Source organism: Aquarana catesbeiana, linkage group LG04 (genome assembly GCF_042186555.1).
Source record: "Aquarana catesbeiana isolate 2022-GZ linkage group LG04, ASM4218655v1, whole genome shotgun sequence".
Classification (NCBI taxonomy): Eukaryota; Metazoa; Chordata; class Amphibia; order Anura; family Ranidae; genus Aquarana; species Aquarana catesbeiana.
The window spans coordinates 556368056-556388283 of NC_133327.1; the positions used below are offsets into that span (position 1 = coordinate 556368056).

Consider the following 20228-nt stretch of genomic DNA (forward strand, 5'->3'; position numbering starts at 1 on the left):
TGTCATTATAGGGAACGGCAGCAGCCGCAGCTGAAATAATGAAGATTTCTGCTGCTGCAATTTGTACCAGCTTAAGTCGCCGGTGTGAATGTAGCCTTACTGAAGGAGTAGAGAGCATGTTTCATTTGCAAAATGAATGTTCACTTTGTGAATGAGGTGAAGCTGTGTTCAATTTGAACACTCAATCACGTGCAAGGGAAAACTTTTTACTCACACATGACTGGTTGAATAAAATTAACATAATTTAACCTATGCACTTCTGCAAATTGAACATTCTCTACTGCTTTAATAAATGCGCGTGAGATGCTGCAATTCACATAACTTATTAAACAGCTAATTAAACTATTAAACACAAATAAAGCAGCTAGACTATGCCCACTCTTTCCTCCTAGCTCCACCTTTCATATATGCCGTACTTTAGCCTCTATGAATGAAAAACGATCTATGCATGGAGGATGGGTGGATGACTGAAAGGTCTGCCCCCTCCATAGATCATGTTTCATTCATAGAAGCTGTAGTACAGGTGTCTATGAATGGCGATCCTGGGCGGAGAGAACAGACATAGTCAGACACTGCTCCCTTATGGCCCGTACACACGATCCGAATATCGGATGAAAACGGTCGTCCGAGGAAGAATCGTGCGATTTTCGGATCGTGTGTACACTACTTTCAACATCTGATCACGACAGTTGATCCGATATTATTCGTTCGCACATGCGCGAAAATTTTCCTCGTACGATTTCAGATCGCACGATTTTCGTTTAGTCAGTATACAAATACATTACAATGCATGACATCACTTCAGATTTTTTTTTCTGTCGTAAGAGAATGTTTGTGACTTTATCTACCTATTCAATTTCTATTTGCGACTATTAAGCAAAAACGGTCGTACGATATTCGGATCGTGTGTACGGGCCATTAGTGCTATTGCCCCAGCAGCACCAAAAGATTACAGCAACAGGGGTTGGGGGGCATCAATGGAGGTGGATTCCAGCTAAGAGAAGAGACATCAGCAGAAGGGACAAACCCTACTGAATGTAAGTAATGTCCCTTGTGCTGATTGTTTTTTTTTTTTTTGACTGCACTTGGGCTTTAGGGTCAGTGGCAGTGACTTAAAAAAGGCCACAAGGTGACAAACATTGCAATCTCATACTGTATTTTTTACAAATACCAAGCTTTAATTCCTGGGCTGTGCTGTATGTTCCTGTTATTGCGCAATTTACATGTTTGGATGTTCTGCGGCGGCCGCATTCCTTTTTTACCTTGCAATACTGTTTTTACTATGAATATGTGTAAGTGCAATACTTCATATTAAATGCAATCCTTAAGAGGTTTTACACTATCCAGCGTTTTATGTGGATCTGACTACACGATCGCCGTTTGGGTGGAGTCCCCTGGATGCTCTGGAGCTGTTCTTGACGTGGTTCCTTTGTACATCCCCTGCTGATAACCCCTCCTGGGACATATTCATCAAGCCTGTTTAACCCTTCGTAATAAAGGGTCCAGGCTCTCTGGTAAGAGTCCAACCTATTGTGGTGGTGGCGTGTTCACTTGGTGAAGGGATTGGATAACCTTATCCACATTTGAATAATGGAGTTTGCCATTTGACCATATGGTCCATTTGAGAGACTGATTTTTCTGGACTGTTTATTTATCATTTTTTTTTCAGTATTTTTAATATCAATCACTGTAGCGCAACACACCTTTATTTTGTTTCCTGTGGTAATATCTCACATTTGTGGTGCTGCTTTTTTTTACACTGAATTATCTTTTCACATGCGCAGTATTATATTTGTATTTACTTATATAACGCGGTCAATTTAAGCAGCGTTTTAGTGTGGGAGAAAACCCATGCAGGCACAGGGAGAACATGCAAACTCCAGGCAGGTAGTGAGGTGGTTGGGATTGAAATGGATGACCCTAGTGCTAACCACTTAGCTATATAAAATGTTGGGTGGCATGAAGTCCCTGTGATGCAGAGCTCCACCCTTTTAACACTGAGGCCTCGTACACACGATATGAAAATCAGAAGGGAAAATTCGTAAGACGAGCTATCTGCGGATTTTAGGATCGTTAGTACGGTGCTTTCGACAGCGGATTTGACTTTTTCGTCAGACAAAAGCTGGATGTGCAGACTATAAAATTTTTGTCGGATGTGAGCTCAACGTCTGATTTTCAGATGGTCAGAACAGAAAATGTCACACAAAAGTCAAAAGTACAAACACGCATGATCAGAATCAAGGAACGACCCAGAAGAGCTTGGTCTTGTAAACTACCGCTCGTAATCTAGAATTAATATTTGTGACGCGGCAATTGATGAAATGTCGAAATGCAGCGCACAATTCTCATCTTCTTTAATGGGATAATAACAAACCTGCTGGTGATACTGATGTAGTTATGCCAAACGTATTTTAAAAGGCATTTGTTTTGTACGATCTGAAAATCGCCAATCAACGTTTACCAAACTTCTATTAACATGAAATTAGCAGAAGGGGTCCAAAGGGTGGCGCTTAAGAAATGAACTTCCTCTTTATACTCTCATAGTACGTCACTACGTTAGTTAGTATGCTAGACAAAATCCTGCACACGTGCTTTTGACAAAAATCAGATGCTCAGTCGTACAACAGTCGAACTGTATGTACGAGGTCTTACACTCTTCCTTTTACTTTGCGGTGGCATGGCTGTGGTGGACAATTGCATGACCAGCAGCTGAGAAAATAAAACATAACATGAACATAACAGTTTATACATGTGTCATTGCAATAGATAGGAAGACAAGCCATGGATCATATACATTAGTTCCTAACCACTTTTAAATTTTTTTCTCTTCAGTTTTAATAGTGTCCTTTTCACATAAAATAATCTTAACTTAACCTGTCACATACAGTATCCATACTAATAATAAAAGACATGTATTGCTAGTTAGATATTTATGAGGTACATAAATAAAGAAGACAACATCAAATTTGTTTCCGCAATAACTTTATTTAGTTTCTATATTATGCAGCCCCAAACAGTGCTGCCTCACAGCTGCCTCCACAAATCCATGTTCAATTACAGAAATCAACAATGGAATCACAACAATAAAAAATAAAAGAGTTCTGGAATGTCTGTACAGTTTGGATCTTTATAATGCCATATTTTTTTTGAAGGATATTTGTTGTGAAGCAAATCACCCATGATGGAAGACTGTAGGAAACAACACTTTACTGACTCATGTTCTAATTTAGGGATATTAAACCTATTTTTTTTTAAAGAATTGCTTTGGAAATACTGCATGCACAGTCCATGTGTCAGTCAATTGCTGTTTTTGTTTGAGCTTTCCCACAAGAATGTATTGCAGCAGAACAGAATCCCTTTACCTTCAGTGAGCAGCTAATACAAATGTAGAAAATCCAGTTTGACATATTTCTGGTCCAAGCCACTTTAAAACTACAGTAAGGCTGGGTTCACACATGTGCGGTGCGAATTGAAGCTCTGTTATCACAGCTAATTGAGTAAGTAGTAGTAGTAGCGTTTCACGTCAGTTTTTGATCAGGATCAGGTCAGGTTTACATTAGGATTTTATTCCGTTCACAACGGAATGCATCTGTGAATCAGATGCGTTCCCATAGAAGATAATGTGCTTGCAATTCGCACCGCAATGCCCAGAAAATGCACACGTTTTTTGGGCAAGGCGGAGTGCGAATGCAATGCACATATGTGTACTAGCCTCATTCAAATGAATGTATTTTAAAATGTCATGCGAATTGCACCGCATCCATTTCGCATAGGTGTGAACCCAGCCTAAAACCTTGGTTTGAGAGTAACTTGGTTTGAGAGCGTTTTGCAAGACAAGCAAAATGTTTTAATACATTTTGACTTGATAAACAAGCAATGTCTTTATATACAAGTAGTGTCATGTCACAACTGAGTATAAAAGAGAAGAGAGGTGCCTCTAAGTGTAGCAATATGGTTACATTTAACAAAGATACAACATTTAGCAACTCACATGGTTGATAATTAAAACAGGCACATACAAGTATGCAGAAATCTGGGGTAAAACTGTCCACATAGACCGTCCTCCACACCGCCATCAACATCATCCCTTCTACGCTGCGCTCCACGTGCGCTTCAAGCCTCACTTTCAGAACGCTCTACTGCAGGGTAGTCTTCCCAGTCATGATTACAGACTGACAGCGGTGAGAGCCAGCGGTGCGGAGGATGGTCTATGTGGACAGCTTTACCCCGAATGCCTGCATATTTAGATGTGCCTCTTTTAACTGCTTCCGGACCATCCACCATACACATACTGCGGCAGGGCTGCACACGGTGAAGGGGGCGCACGCCGGCAGAGCACTGCTCGGGCTGTGATTGGACACAGCGGGAGCCAATCAGCAGGTCCGGCGGCCGCGACCTGCTGATCGTTCACAGGAGACACGGAGCAGCAGTGTGCCTATGTAAACAAAGCACACCGTTGACCTGTCAGTGAAGAAAAGAGAGATCTTCTGTTTCAGCTAAGCTCTGTTTTTCTCCAGTGTAACACTCCCCCCTCCACAGTTAGAAAGCCCCTCCCTAGGACACACTTAACCGCTTGATCGCCCCCTAGTGTGAACTCCTTCCCTGCCAGTGTAATTTATACAGGGATCAGTGCATTCTTTTAGCACTGATCACTGTATTGGTGTCACTGGTTCCCAAAAAGTGTCACTTAGGGTCAGATTTGTCCACCACAATGTCGCAGTCCCGCTAAAAGAATTGCCGACCGCTGCTATTACTAGTAAAAAAAAAATGCCATAAACCCATACTTTGTAGACGCGATAACTTTTGCGCAAACCAATCAATAAACGCTTATTGGGATTTTTGTTAACAAAAATATGTAGCAGAATATATATTGACGTAAACTGATGAAGAAATTTGATTTTTTAATTTTTTTTATTGGGAATGTTTTATCGCAGAAAGTAAGGAATATTGTTTTTTATTCAAAGTTGCTGCTCTTTTTTTGTTTATAGCGCAAAAAATAAAAACTGAAGAGGTGATCAAATACCACCAAAAGAAAGCTCTATTTGCGGGAAAAAAAAAGGACATGAAATTTTATTTTGGTACAGTATTGCACAACCACGCAATTTTCAGTTAAAACAACGCAGCGCCATATCGCAAAAAATGGCCTGGTCAGGAAGTGGGTAAAACCTTCCGGGGCTGAAGTCGTTAATCATCAACTATCTGAGTTGCTAAATGTTGTACCTTCATTAAATGTAATCATATTGCTACACTTAGAGGCACCTCTCTTCTCTTTTTTATCCTCTTGTGGAGGCTGCCATTTGTAAATGGACATTTTATGGTTACACATTACATTGCTATAATCTTTTTATATGGACTATAAACTGAAGGACTTATGAATAAATGGTTGTGGATTGAATCATCTGAGTTTCCATTATTTCTTATGGGGAAATTTGCTTTGATATACAAGTGCTTTGGATTACAATCATGTTTACGGAACTAATTATGCTCACAATCCAAGGTTTTACTGTATAAACTGTCATCAGTGAACCAAAGAATTAAACCAGTTACTAAATAATCAAGAGGTAAAGAATATACAATTAGTATGCACAAAACAAAATCTATCAATGGAAAAGATTAAGAGGTATGGATACATGAATTCCATGGGAGTTTGTGCTTGAAAGGAATGTAAAGGCTAGGTTCACACTAGTGATAGTGCTTGCTGTCCCCCCCGAAAATTGAACTTTAGTAAATCACTTTTTGGACGCCTTTGACAGGCAGTGTTTTCAACCTGTAAATGCCACCCCACTGCACAACAACCGTGTGCATTACACGGCAGTTGCGGTGCAGCCCTAATCACTTGATGTTGGCAGCAGTATTTTCTGCTGTCACAACACAAAGAAGAGCGAGCGCACATCTGCACTAGTGTAATACAGTTTATTTGGAGCAACAATAATAAAACCTTGAAGAATCTCCTGGGTTATCGCTGTAAGATCCAGATATGGGACACCTCTAGGAGGCCTGCTGTAAGCTTGAGTCTATACCAGGGCCGCCATAGCTAAGCACCAGAGCATGTCGGTGCTCAGCTACAATGGCCCTGGTATAGTCTCAGGCTGTCAGCAGGCTTCCTAAAGGTGTCCCATAACCTGATTTTACAGTGATCATCCAGGAGGGTCTTCAAAGGCTTCATTTTTACCTGCAAAATGTTAATGTATTGGATAAAGGTTTTAATTTTGTTGCTCCAAATAGATGTATAACACCAGGGTGGATGTGTGCTCTCTCTCCTTAGGCATTCTTCCACCACCCAGTGGATTTAACAGAGAACTGCAGTGCCCTATTGCTTGTACATTGATCCAGACCAACTTCTTTCATCGTGGTGGTGGATTAGAACAGCTATTTTTGCTGCAGCATGCGTATGCCCTTATCTTGCTGCTTTTACAGCTTAAGGCCTTATGCACACTGGATGTTTTTTTCAGCTGCTCCTACAGGCGTATGGCGTTTTTTTTCCTACCTGTAAACGCCCCTGCATGTTAGCCTATGCTGTCCATGCACACACATAGGCATCTAGAGGAGTTTAAAGGAAGTTGAGCAGCAGAGTTTTAGCAGTAAAAACTCTTGACGCACCTAAACACATGTAAACACTCCTAAGCACTAGGCACGTTTAGCACTTAAGCAATAATTCATTTCAATGAGCAGAATAAATTATTATTCTACCCAATTAAATTGATTAATGCCCAAGCGCTTGACATGTCTTAGTGCATTGCACGAGTTTACAAGCATGTTTTTTCCTGCTAAAACTCTCCTGCCAGGAGAAAAGGTGTCTAGAAGAGTTAGTAAAACTTCCAGTGTGCATGAGGTCTAAAGGGAAGGGTGGGTGTAAAACCACAAGTGTAAACCTAAACATGCAGTGTAAAACTGTAGGATCAGTTTGGTATACAACCAATTTTGTCCTACAATACATTTATGTTTAAAGTCCAACCCAGTTTTCAAACTTCTGTCAGGGTTTTATCAGCACCTGCATCTTCCTCAAATCTTCCTAACAGGATCACAAGCAGTAACAAGAACTTATAAGAACAGGTTTTGCTGAAGTTTAGCTTTAATAACAGTATCTACAAACAGTGCTTGTAGTAAGTCATGACAACTTACCCTCTTTTAAAACCTTTTTCACCCACTCAAAACAAGTATGTGATTAAAGCTTGTGCGTGCACATATACATGCTTGTTTATTGATCCAGACCAACTTCTTTCATTATAGTGGTGGATTAGATTAGCCACCACATCTAAGGATTGGTAAACTGCATTATTTTAAATTTTTTATTACCACTTTAAATAGTGGATTTGGATGGAACTGCCTCATTACTCTCAACAGTTCTAAATCCCATAGTCCTGCAGATTTGAACATTGTCCTGCAAAGCTCCCCTACTTACTGTCTCTATTATGCACAGGAGGTGTAGGTAGGAGAAATCACAACATGAATTAATCAGCAGCCAGTCAGTTGTTTAGTACATGTTCTATGTCATTGTTACTTCAAAAATTCTGAAAATGCAGCCAACCAGCTCTCTCCTGATTGGCTGCAGTTCCAGAACATCTGAATGGTTAAAAATTAGGTTTGGTTCACACTGGGGCGGCTTCAAAGTCGCCCGACTCTGAAGCCGCCCCGCACAGCGCGAGTTCAGCCCGGCTTGCAAATGACTTCTTTAATAGCAAGCTGCTCTGAAGTCACCCCCAATAGTGCAGGAACCTTTTTCTAAGTTGCGTCAAACGGTTCCATTGCACTGAAGGGAACACGACAAGTCGTCCCAGTGTGGACCGATACTAAAGCCCCATACACACTATTAGGTTTTCTGCAGATTTTTGTCTTCAGATTTACCAAAACCATATATAAGGTCAAATCTTAGGAGTTTCAATTTGTATGCAATCAAGCAGGCCCTTGCACTACATTTTGGTTTTTGGTAAATCTGAAGACAAAAATCAGCAGAAAATCTAATAGTGTGTATGGGGTTTTAGAGTAAGGCTACTTTCACACTGAGGCGCTTTACAGGCGCTACAGCGTTAAAAATAGCGCCTGCATATAGTGCCTGTAAAGAGCCTTTCCTGTCTCTCCAGTGTGAAAACCCGAGGGCTTTCACATTGGAGCAGTGCACTTGCAGGATGGTAAAAAAATGTCCTGCAATCCGCATCTTTGCAGCGCTGCAGCAGCGCTTTGTGGGTGTTAAAACTGCCCCTCTAGTGGCCAAATAGCGCTGCTAAAACGATGGTAAAGCGGCGCTAAAAATAGCGCCACTTAACCACCGACGCCCGCCCCAGTGTGAAAGTAGTCTAATGGAGTACACTGACTAAAGGCTGACCAGCTGCTGATTACTTGATTAATGGAAGCGCGGCTGCAGACTAAACAAAGGAGACTGCAGCCCTGATGGTGGGGTGGGGCAACGACTGAGGCAAGAGGCACAGAAAGGAGAGATGGCAAAGGTGGGAGGCAGTACAACTTTACACAATTCATGCCAAACCTTTTTAATTGGCAACAGTGTTCCTCAGCCCGATTGTATATAGTGCTCTAATCTGTCACTCTGGATCAATGTGTACACATGTGGCAGGATTTTTTTTTTTTTTTATCGATCCTTTAGGTTTATGTAAGTGAGACTCTTAAGCTGGCCACAGAGAAAACAGTGCATAGAATTTTGAATACAAATTTTAGGAATTCTTAGGAAAATTTGTATAAAAATTCTCAGAACATTTGTTTGTTGTTCTAAAGATTTCATTTGCCTTTAAGATTACATTTTGGAGTGAATGGGCTTTATCGCACGAAAATGACATGCACTGTTAGAAACTTGAAAAATTTTATGTCCTGCTCCTTCACGTTTTCCCATAACTGCGGTCAAAAACATCGATTTGAACCACTAATGATTAGAAAGACAAACAAACTTTCTTAGAACCTTCTTTTCCTAGGAATTTTTGTTCAAAATTCTACCCATCTGTGGCCAGATTTATTCACAGTACAGTAATTCTGGAGTATGTTTTAAGTTACAAGCACTGCAGACGACGTACAAAGTACACTGTATGTAGGTTTAGACTCTAACCATGCTCCTTCAAGCCACAACCAATATTCACCCTATCTTCTCTATCTCTATCCCAGGATGCCCCTCAATTTCCAGTACAAAGTTGAAAGGAAACAGAATACTGGGGAGACAGTGAATGAATCTCATATAACCAATGCTAGGCTGCTGATGGGATTCTGTACAAAGTGGTTGCCTCATGGTAAACCTGGTCTCAATTTATGTATTGCTATATATATTGCCCATAGTTGAAAACTTAGAAAGTTAGAGTCAGGGACCACATTTATTAGAGGTTTGACATAACAGAGTGGCTTCACATTTATTTGCAAGTGTTTGCAACAAAAACCATCTATTTTTAGCCTGAGATGTTACATAAAAAAAAGTTTAGTAAGGTTTGTTGTGCTAATGACTAGCTAGTGAGTGTGTGCTGGGAAACTTTTGTACTGTTCCTAGCCCGTGACAGACATTTGAGGAGATAGAAATCCAATCCCAAATAAGCTAAAAGCAACTTTGGAAGTGGACCGAATTCTCTCCAAACACATCCAACATAAAGGTTTTGCAACATACATTTTATCAGATCATTAAAAATGTACGTATGCAAACATTGTCACACATATGCATGCACATTATTGCATAACAATGTACATTTACATGCAGATTCGTGTGCATTTTGTCAGGTAAAAGACTTGTCACAATGCAGTGTGACATGCATTTTATGTGCATCCATCAATTTCAATAGTGCCTTTAAGTGCATTGGCATTTTAAAAACTATGCAGGACTTTTTTTTTTTCAATGCACCGCTATACAGGGCGGGTGTCTAAACAGGCACCATTGAAAAAAATGGATTTTGCACGTAATGTGTTTCTGTGCAAAAAAAAATGCAAGCTTTACATCACAACAAACAATGAAATATGTATTGGTAATTAAAATAATATATAAAAGGTAAAATAATGTTTATTGGTTCAGCAGGCATGTATTCAAAAGTTACTGAATTCAAAGTTGGACAAGGTAAAATAAAGGCTATTTGCTATCTTTAACCCTCAGTCTTTAATAATCAGGCATTTTTAGATTAAGAAATGATCTGTAAGGCCGCGTACACACGGGCGGACTTTTCGACCGGACTTGTCCGACAGACCTTCCAGCAGACTTTTGACAAACTTTTTAACGAACGGACTTGCCTACACACGATTACACCAAAGTCCGACAGATTCATACGTGATGACGTACACCGGACTAAAATAAGGAAGTTGATAGCCAGTAGCCAATAGCTGCCCTAGCGTTGGTTTTTGTCCATCGGACTAGCCAACAGACGAGTGGATTTCTGGGTCCGGCGGAGTTACGACGTAAAGATTTGAAGCATGTTCCAAATCTAAAGTCCGTCAGATTTGCGACTGGAAAAGTCCGGTGAAGCCCACACACGATCGGATTGTCCGCCGGACTTGGTCCGTCAGACAAGTCCGGTCGAAAAGCCTGACCGTGTGTACGCTGCATAACAGCTCTGTTTTCAACCTAATGGCTTTTTTATGTTGGGGACCACTCCTACAGCTGTTCTTCTGGATCTCTAGAAGAATTTTTTTAACAATATAAATGCTTGCAATATTAATGACGTGTTGAGAAGAAGAAAGCAAACATGATTTTTTTTTTTTACTTGCTCAGAGTCTAACATTTAGGCTGGGTTCACACTGCGATTTGAATGTTGGTTTCTGCACATCCAATTTGCATGACAGGAGATTGTGACCGGCTCTCAATGGAGCTGGTTCACACATCTCTGGGGTGGCTGCAGAGCGAATTGCACAGGGATCCTGTGAGTCTTTGCCTCCGTTTCAGGTCCGAATTCAGGCAAAAATTAGTGCCCAATTCGTCCCTTAAATGGAGAAAAAGGACCCACCGGACCCCTGCTGCGAGCCACATCCATTTTAAGTGTGAACCTAGCCTAAAACATCCTTATTAGAGATGATTCTATATATGAGAAGCTTGATGCACTATATATTGAGATGGAAGTGTCTTCATCACTCTCTACTGCTGGGTTTTACTCTACCTTGTCCTGACCATTGTTTATGCTCGGATAAATTAGACAGTGTGAAATGGTCCCATTAACCTCTATGGGGAAAGAAACTTGTTAATAATCACAGGCAGTGCAGGTCAGCACTGAAACACAGCTTGTGAACTACTACTTTTTGAATGCCTCTCCGTGCCCATCAGTAGCACTAACTTGTCCTGCGTGTGCATAGAAGTGAATGGGGACCATTCTAAACACATTGATTCACATAGGAACATAAATCATGCTAGGAAGCCAAACTACATCTCAATACAGCTATGTATCTGCATACACAATCACTAACTTATAAAAGGGACATACCGTAACAAAGGAAAATCTAGTAGATATTCCAGATGAATTAATTTATGTTTATTTTAAAACCACAAGGTTTTAACATTCAGATTGTAGCACAAAATTAAAATAACTAGCATGTTAAACAGAAAAGATATACATATGTTCTGATTTCTGAATATATAAGATCCTTCTTGATGCCACAAGTTATTTCAAGTAAATTCTTAGGAAAATATAGACAAACTTATGTAATTAGTAGTGCAAACTTTTCCACATGTACCTTTTAGCAGTGTGTCTGTTGCAGAAGTACATTTTCCTGATCCACACTCAGTTTATTGCTCAGTATCTATTGTGGGGGAGATGGACTTTTGTAGTCAAAATGCCTATAACACCAAGGGAAATTCCGTTTTGTTATTTTAGAACTCTTACGGTATTAATGTGGCAATTCAGATTAATCAACACAGCAATCTGCCACCCAGAAATTTGGTGAAAATGTACTCATTGTTTGATAATCAACTGTCCTCTCGTTCAAAGCGTTTCCTAAACATCTAGCTGATCATCCCAAGTAGACATCACTGTGGTCCAATCCAAAATGCCCTGATGTATCACACCTGAGCCAAGCACTGTTTGGACAGAAAAGGAGAAGCAGAACACAAGCAGAGGCACTGTTGTAGATTTACCTTCTTAGGTATTTAGTTTTAGATACTTAATGACCACCAGGGCTGTTTCTGTCACATATTTTACATGGTGCCATTATTTGCAATAAGTTAAAATGGTCCTTTCTTCCAAGTCAGTTAATGAATATGCAATGCCAGTGGAAGAAGCTCTGCTGATGAGACTAAAAAAAGCTCAGAAGAATTGTGGATATAGCAGGAGTGAATTTGTGAAGCCCAATGCTCAATAGAGAGTTAATGTATTTCTCAGGCATTTCATATAACAAATCTCATACCAATATGTCAAAAAGAAAAAAAAATGATGATATGTATGATGTGTTCATTAGTAACAGCTCTATATCAGTGCAGCGAGGAGTGCTTTAAAGAAAGACTCGGGAATTGGGTTCTTTCTATAAATATAAATATGTCATACAATGGAAGCTAAAAAAAAAGAAACCTTTTCTGGTTAGGCAGCTCTTATGTGTGCTGATGGGCTTTAGCCAACCATGGCTCTAATCCACAGAATTTATAATATACAAAGCTGTCAGCTGAAGTTACAGGTCTTCGATTTAATCCAAGTAATAAAAGGTCACACTATGGGTTTATGATAAACTAAAGCATTGTCTCTAATAAAACAAAAGCTCCACAATCTCAGTGCGAACAGCTCATCCTATGTACACAGCTGACTATTTAAGGTCCTGCATCTATCATATTCTTTCACAAAGGATGCAGAACATTAATACCCTCACCATCCCTTGTATAAAATGATTACCCTCACCTTCCACACAATCACACACATCTATGGACTATCTGGTAAAGCAGAAAGTACTTGTCTGCCAACAGAACGACAGTGTAAATGCTAACGTGCATAACCTTTAAAATTATTGCGTTGATAATATCAACTGGACTTTATTCCCGCAGTATAAAAAAGCAGCTCTTTCAGTTATCATTTAAGAATTTTGATTACCATCAGTAACTTTATCCAAGTCCTGCCAAAGTGGGGACATAAATGTAACAGACATCTCACTTACAGTCAGATTGCTCTTCTGGTGCTGTCTGTTGGCTTTTCAGGTTCTGCATTAGCTGCTTTAAAAACACAAAATGTCCCATAATAGTCTGAGAGACGCAGGCAAAATGTACAAAACATACATAGGGGGGGTCACACCCTTGTTTGGTAGTTGTACCCTAGGGACAATGGAATGGATTATATCTAATGGGAAAACGGGAGCAAGCACTAGCACGGTAGCTCTCAAACTCCTGCTTTTTCATTGATACACTGGAATCATATTGCTGCCCCCAAACCACATACAAATATCCAGGCTGTCTGCATGTAGTTGGTCTATTGCTGCTCCTGGGCACTGCCAAGGAAATCCCTGTAAAGAAGAGAAAGACATGGTGACTTATGTTTTCTGACTCTTGTTAATGAAAACATAAGAAATGTTACAGTGAAAAATCTTGGTAATGAAAGTCACATAATGAGTTAACAATTGTCATGTGCTTTAATGCACATTTATTTAATCAAACTAGAATTGTATGTTTTGGGCATTTACCCTGAAAGTTGTTTACAGTTATCCTTTTGGTTTCCTTATATTACAGTAGGCACACAGCCGTGACAACCTCATATGAATTTATTTGGGGTCCCTAGAGAGCCAGATGTGTTTTATAATGTACCGTAAACCCCGCTACATGGGGTGTCAAAAAGATGTCAAAGAGAACGTTTTTAATATCCGTGATCTATGATACACCAACTACTTACAATTTTGGTTTGGTTAAAATCTACTGGTTTGTAATACCCAAGTTATGTGTAAGGCAATCAAGGCGCTTTGCTGAAAAACAGTATTTTTGTCTTACCTGTAAAATCCTTTTTTTTGGAGTACAGGACACAGGAAAAATATTCTGGTTCCTTGGGTTATGCTGCTGCCTTCAGGAGATTGGACAATGGAAAACAAGAGCTGTAAGGACAGCCCAGTATAATCTCTCCCACTCCCAGAAAGCCTTAGTTTTTGAAGCAAGCAAGAATAGGATTGGATTGTGCCAAAGTGGGTCTGTGTAAAATGTATTCCCAGAATGAGGGGAGCATGGTGGCTAAGTGGTTAGCACCTCTCCCTGGCAACACATAGAGCCATTAGTTCAAATACTAACCATGACACTACCTGCCAAATAAGTAAAGCATGGCAAACATTGCAGGTGATAACATTTTGTTTGAAAACGTATAAAGTTTTTTCTCCTGTTTTGATCTGGGGCCAGTTTGCACAAACCAATCATCTACAGACTCGAGTACCAGGCAGCCAAATTCCAAAAACATAGATGACCGGTGGATGATCTCTTTAGATGTCTGTACTGCTAGTGTCTCATGCCTTAGGAAGAGTCCCTACACTGTCCTGAAACATTGCCATTCGATGCCAAAACCATTGAAAAATGAATACCAGATGGTAAGATGGGAAGAAGACTAAGGAGGGAAAATGGAAAGGGGAGTAGGGGGAAGGGAAAGAGAAACATCTTCCTTTCCAACCTCCCCTTTTTACTTCTCTGTCCTTTCCTCCCTTTTTTCTGCAGTGGACTGTGACTTTTTTATCATTTTGGTGTATGATCATTATTTATCATTTTTTCATTCAGACTCATACCGGCATTCATCCCCCTTGTCCACGTGGGGGGGAGCCTCTAGTTCGGGCTAGTGGTTTCACATATAGGCCATCCCTGCACCCTGGTGAGCAATTTGATGATTATCATCCAATTACTTTGTATAACCTGCTGAACCTTACTGTGTGCCATTTTGAATATGTTGTATTCGATCTGTGCCTTATTTCATTATCTATTTTATAGATTAGTTCTCCTGAAGAAGCGGTCACCCTCGAAACTAGTAGAGAACCAAATCAATTTCGAGAATTGCTTCAATAGCAGATACTTTTTGGGAGTACCCTGAGTATTTATGCTTTTTGAAATACAATTTTTTCTTAATTGTTGTTTTAATGTACCTTGTATGTAATTTTTCTGTAATAAATTGTCTTTTTATACTATTCATTTTGTTTGTTATTAGTACCGAGACAGTCCATCACATTTTTGGAGTCTGGGATTAGATTTATGGCCAGCTTCAGCAACTGATCTATCTTCCCACCCTCATTTACCGTCTTCTATGTAGCTGGAGGAAGATCACAGATGGACTTTGGGGGAGAGGATGAGAAGGCGTGCTCGCAGCCCCTGAGGTCCAAGGCCTCCAAAGAGCCTGAAAGTTTTCCCATAAATTTAGACATTGTAGCAGAATACTCTTCCCTTGAGTGGAGGGAGCCACTCCTGGGGTAGCAACCCAGTTTGGGGACAGTGGTCCAGACTTGGAGAGTAGGGACTCCTAGGGAAAACACTGCACACACCCTGTGCTATTAGTCAAAAAAATTAGTCAAAAGCCTTCAGGGCCCACCAGCCCACTCTCCTTGTGCTTATGATCCACCACTGTATGTGAGGAATTCACACTAGGGGTACTCACAACAGGCGCAACACAGCGAGAAAGGTTAAACCTTCTGTGGCTCATCCCTGTAGGCATGAACAAAGTCCTAGAGGAACACTATGCTGTTGTAGTGATGGAGAGACTCCAAAAGGAGGCTCTGCTGACTTTGTGTGGTTGCAGAGCCCAACAAAATGAAAATTACACCAAATTCAAAAGCGGACTGGACTTCTTCCACCACCAGCTTGCTATTGAGCAAGTCGTAGCCAGCAGCCTACATCTTAACACCTAGAGGACTGACTCACTAAGGGGTCTTCAGAGACTGGGTTCCACTATGTGGGTGCACCACAGCCTTAGACCTGTAGAGCACACTGTGGCCAACTCAAAGCATTGCCCAATTTATGTCCCGTGCCCAGGGAGCAACATTACAGGCTGGACAATCATTTCTCTGATGGGGTCTGGGTATGGTCTCAAAGGGCAAAGCCAGGGAGAAGCTGACAAGAATATTAGATGCAAACAAATAACCTCAGTGGCTTTGCAGCTGCTGAAGAATCTTGCTAGTAGAAAAAGATTTTGAGATAAAAAAACAAAAAAGAAATGGTTTGCTTTTCTGAGAGCAGAAATAAGACTTCAATTCTTTAAAGAACACTAGCAAAATCAGAAGCTTGCAGGAAGTGGGAGGGGTTATACTGGTCTGTCTATATAGGCTTGTTTGTAAGTGTGCAAGGCAGCAGCTTAACCCAATGTTCCAGAATACTTCTCGTGTTATGTACGATTAAAAAAAAAATAATAATAATAGGATTTTTTTCCCCCCAACTGTAAAATCCTTTTACAGGTAAGACTGGGATGGAGGGGAGGGAATGTCCCCTTTCCCTCTCGTACAGTATGTAAATGCAAAGTGGCAACAGTCACCCTGTACAATGAGTGATAACAGCAATGACTGGTCTTTATTACAGGAACCTCCCACATAGAGGCAAAGTTTCACACGGGATTACTGAACAGATGTTGAGGAAATGCACAAAGAACACCAATATGCAGGTAAGAATCCACATGCTGCCTGTATTTAGACAATATTTGCTTATCCTGGAGTTTAAATAGTTTGCTTGGATTCTTCAGTGAAGCAGTGCTAAAAAAAGAAACTTGTAATGGTTGCTGCAATTTACATTTCTTAATCAGATTAGTGAATGATAAATTCTAATGTGAATCATAGCAATCTGAATAGTACACTGAACATGCCGGTTTGGTAAATTGCATCATCAATGTATAAGCCTAGTTAGTGAGAATTTTGCAATTATACATAGAAAACATAGGTAAAAGTGAAGTCGGGGAAAGGCATGTAAATTTACCAGACTAAAGCCTGGAAATTTCTCTGAATGCAACTGGAAATCGAAGTGAGCCATTTCCCCATACATATTAAACAGAGTAATATCACAGCTAGCTACCATACAAAGGGGACATTGTGTGCAGGCACTAACACACTGCAGAGCTGTAATGTAATGATGGGAGAACCTCTGCTGAAAAACAAACTGATATAGAGTAGAGGCCATAGACATGCAGTTCTATCATCAAAAATATAGGTGAGTGGGGAACAGCCCATCCATACTTAAAATGCACTCCACATTTAGACCAAATCTGCTGACATATGGAAGCAGTACATGCTCTGTGAAGGACTACAGAGAAAAGGGAACATTCAGTGACCAACATGCTTGAAAACCGAAAGTACAGACCTGGCCAAATGTTTAAATGACATGAATGACATGAAATGACACAAATATTACATTTTACAGTCTGTTGAAGTATATTTACAAGCATTTCATAAGTGTCAAAGGCTGTTATTGACAATTACTTTTAGTTTATGCAAAGAGTCAGAGTCAATATTTGCAGAAAAAAGAAAAAAAGAAGAAAAAGAAGAAAACCCTATCGGGGAATGTATGGGAGTTTGGTGCTATTCATAGATTCATCAACAGTTGTAATTAAAACAAAATATTTTATTTTTACACATTTACATGAAAGAAAGAAGGTATACAGTGATACATTTCTTCCATACAAAAAATACGTTTCGCCTTACGGCTTCCTCAGGAACATGCATGGATATTCTTGTCCGATAAATAAATATACAAAGATTATAGATACATATTTTAATATTCTTAGAGAAAAACACTTTCAAAAAAATTATTCTAAATAGCGCTAAACAACATATAGCTGTACCTAGATAGTTGCGGAAACCTTTGAATATATGGCTCTGAATTCACTTGTGGAATAGTCAGAGTATGTTCAGAATGAAGTGATGTCAGAGCGAATCATCAGGCACAAATGCACACCCCATCATTCACCTCCAACCCAGCTGGGGTCTCCAAAGTGGGGAATATTGATCTTTCTACTATATGGTCATTTCCTAAAGTCTAATTTACCTATGAATAATGATAATAAATTGATATAATATTTAAATAGTAAAAATATATCACTTTATGTTAACAACTTCTACCATAAAGGTAAAAAAGGAAAGATTGTGCTTACATAGCAGATTTGATGTAAATAGTAAATCTAGGAGCCACAATCCTGGATGATAACTACTGCAGATATTTAAATTGTGTCTTGAGAATCGGCACTCACGTTTGCCGGTCTGATCAACAAATGGTAATAAGGAAAATTAAATATAATGTGACATCCACTCATATTTTGGGTTTACATAATATTTGGTACTGCTACATGTCATATTTGTCTATATAGTTACCTCCTTAAAAGACAGAAGTTGTTAGGTTCTAAATGTGCCGAAGCTTAAGGATCATATTGAAGCCGTGCTTAATCGTAAGTTCTGCCAACAAACAGACATTAAGAGAATACAAACATTATTCCCCATGAATATTGTTCCAAAAATGTAACCACAAAAGATTCTGTATGTTCCAACGAAAAAAAAGCATTTTGTTACGTGTCTGCAGTTTGAAGGATAAGATGGCTCCTAGAAGACCCCGAGGACTGTGTACTGCCACGTGGGTCTATTTATATGCCCCACTAGTGCGTCAGAAGCGGAGCGACGCGTGACGTCAGGCCGCTTCCGATGCTGCACCAGACGTATGTGGGTGGTGTCACATGTGGAGGGGCTGGTACCGCCTCCACAGGCTGGCCGGGAACTGATGGACACACGCAACGTCGGGGAACAGACGTAATCATCCCAGCCGTATGTGCGCATCCCAGTCGCTATGGCAACGAGAAGTGTTGGTTGTCAATCGCCATAGAAGCAAGAGACACCGTCACTTGTAACCGCGCCCACCTCCGGCGTAGACGTCACCGCTGATTCGGACACACATAACACTCCTGTCTCCACAGGGGTTCAGCACAGGCTAGATACAGACCATGCTTGAGGGTGTGTGACCCTGGGCATCCTTTAAGGAGACCACTGCTGGCAAGGAGGCAAAATGCACAGGCGCTGTGCCCAATGACGGCTCTGCAAAAAAAAGGGGAAGAGAAAAGGAATATGACAAAAATTAAATAAAAATCAAACTATGGGATGATGATAAATGTGTTGCTGCTTGCAATTATAACTTACGATCAACAACGGCTTCAATATGATCCTTAAGCTTTGTCACTTTTAGAACCTAACAACTTCTGTCTTTTAAGGAGGTAACTATATAGACAAATATGACATGTAGCAGTACCAAATATTATGTAGTAAACCCAAAATATGAGTGGATGTCACATTAGTAGAAGTTTTTAACATAAAGTAATATATTTTTACTATTTAAATATTATATCAATTTATTATCATTATTCATAGGTAAATTAGACTTTAGGAAATGACTATATAGTAGCAAGATCAATATTCCCCACTTTGGAGACCTCAGCTGGGTTGGAGGTGAATGATGGGGGTATGCATTTGTGCCTGATGATTCGCTCTGACGTCACTTCATTCTGAACACACTCTGACTATTCCACAAGTGAATTCAGAGCTATATATTCAAAGGTTTCCGCAATTATCCAGGTACAGCTATATGTTGTTTAGCGCTATTTAGAATAAATTTGTTGAAAATATTTTTCTCTAAGAATATTAAAATATGTATCTATAATCTTTGTATATTTATTTATTAGACAAGAATATCCACGCATGTTCCTGAAGAAGCCGTAAGGTGAAACATGTAGAACAAAGTGTGGTATTTTTTGTATGGAAGAAATGTATGTACCTTCTTTCTTTCATGTAAATGTGTAAAAATAAAATATTTTTTTTTTAATTACAACTGTTGTTGATGAATCTATGACTAGCACCCAGAAAGTCCCATACATTTCCCGATAGGGTTTTTTTCTTCCTTGTTATTACAAAGGGACCTTAGTGTTGATTAACGTTGGGAAATGATCACTCTAAACTCTCTATTTTCAATATTTGCAGTGTTGACCCTTCTTTTTCAAGATCTCTGCAATTCGCCCTGGCATGCTGTCAATCAACTTCTTGACACAAGGCCATCCTCCAAAAGGCTTCGCCTCACTGTGAGTGTAGATGCACTCACAGTGGCCTGCTGCCATTCCTGAGCATGCTCTGCACTGGTGGTGCCCCGATTCCACAGCTGAATTAACTGTAGGAGACGGTCCTGGCGCTTGCTGGACCTTCTTGGGCACTCTGAAGCCTCCTTCACAACAACTGAACCTCTCTCCTTGAAGTTCTTGATGATACGATAAATGGTGGATTTAGATACAATCTTAGTAGCAGCAATATCCTTGCCTGTGAATCCCTCTTTATGCAAAGCAATGATGACTGCACATGTTTCATTGCAGGTAACCATGGTTAAC

At 40.0% G+C, this 20228-nt stretch overlaps 1 protein-coding gene across 2 annotated transcripts in view; it reads right to left on the bottom strand.

Annotated features, from left to right (window-relative positions):
* Positions 1-6615: 6615 nt before the first annotated feature.
* ABHD12 (abhydrolase domain containing 12, lysophospholipase) overlaps positions 6616-20228 on the bottom strand; it is a 218669-nt gene continuing 205056 nt past the window's right edge. For both annotated transcript variants that reach the window (XM_073627987.1, XM_073627988.1), the window contains exon 13: positions 6616-13383. In XM_073627987.1, coding sequence (XP_073484088.1) covers positions 13350-13383 — 34 coding nt within the window. In that variant the 3' untranslated portion in view covers positions 6616-13349. The remainder of the gene's footprint in view (positions 13384-20228) is intronic.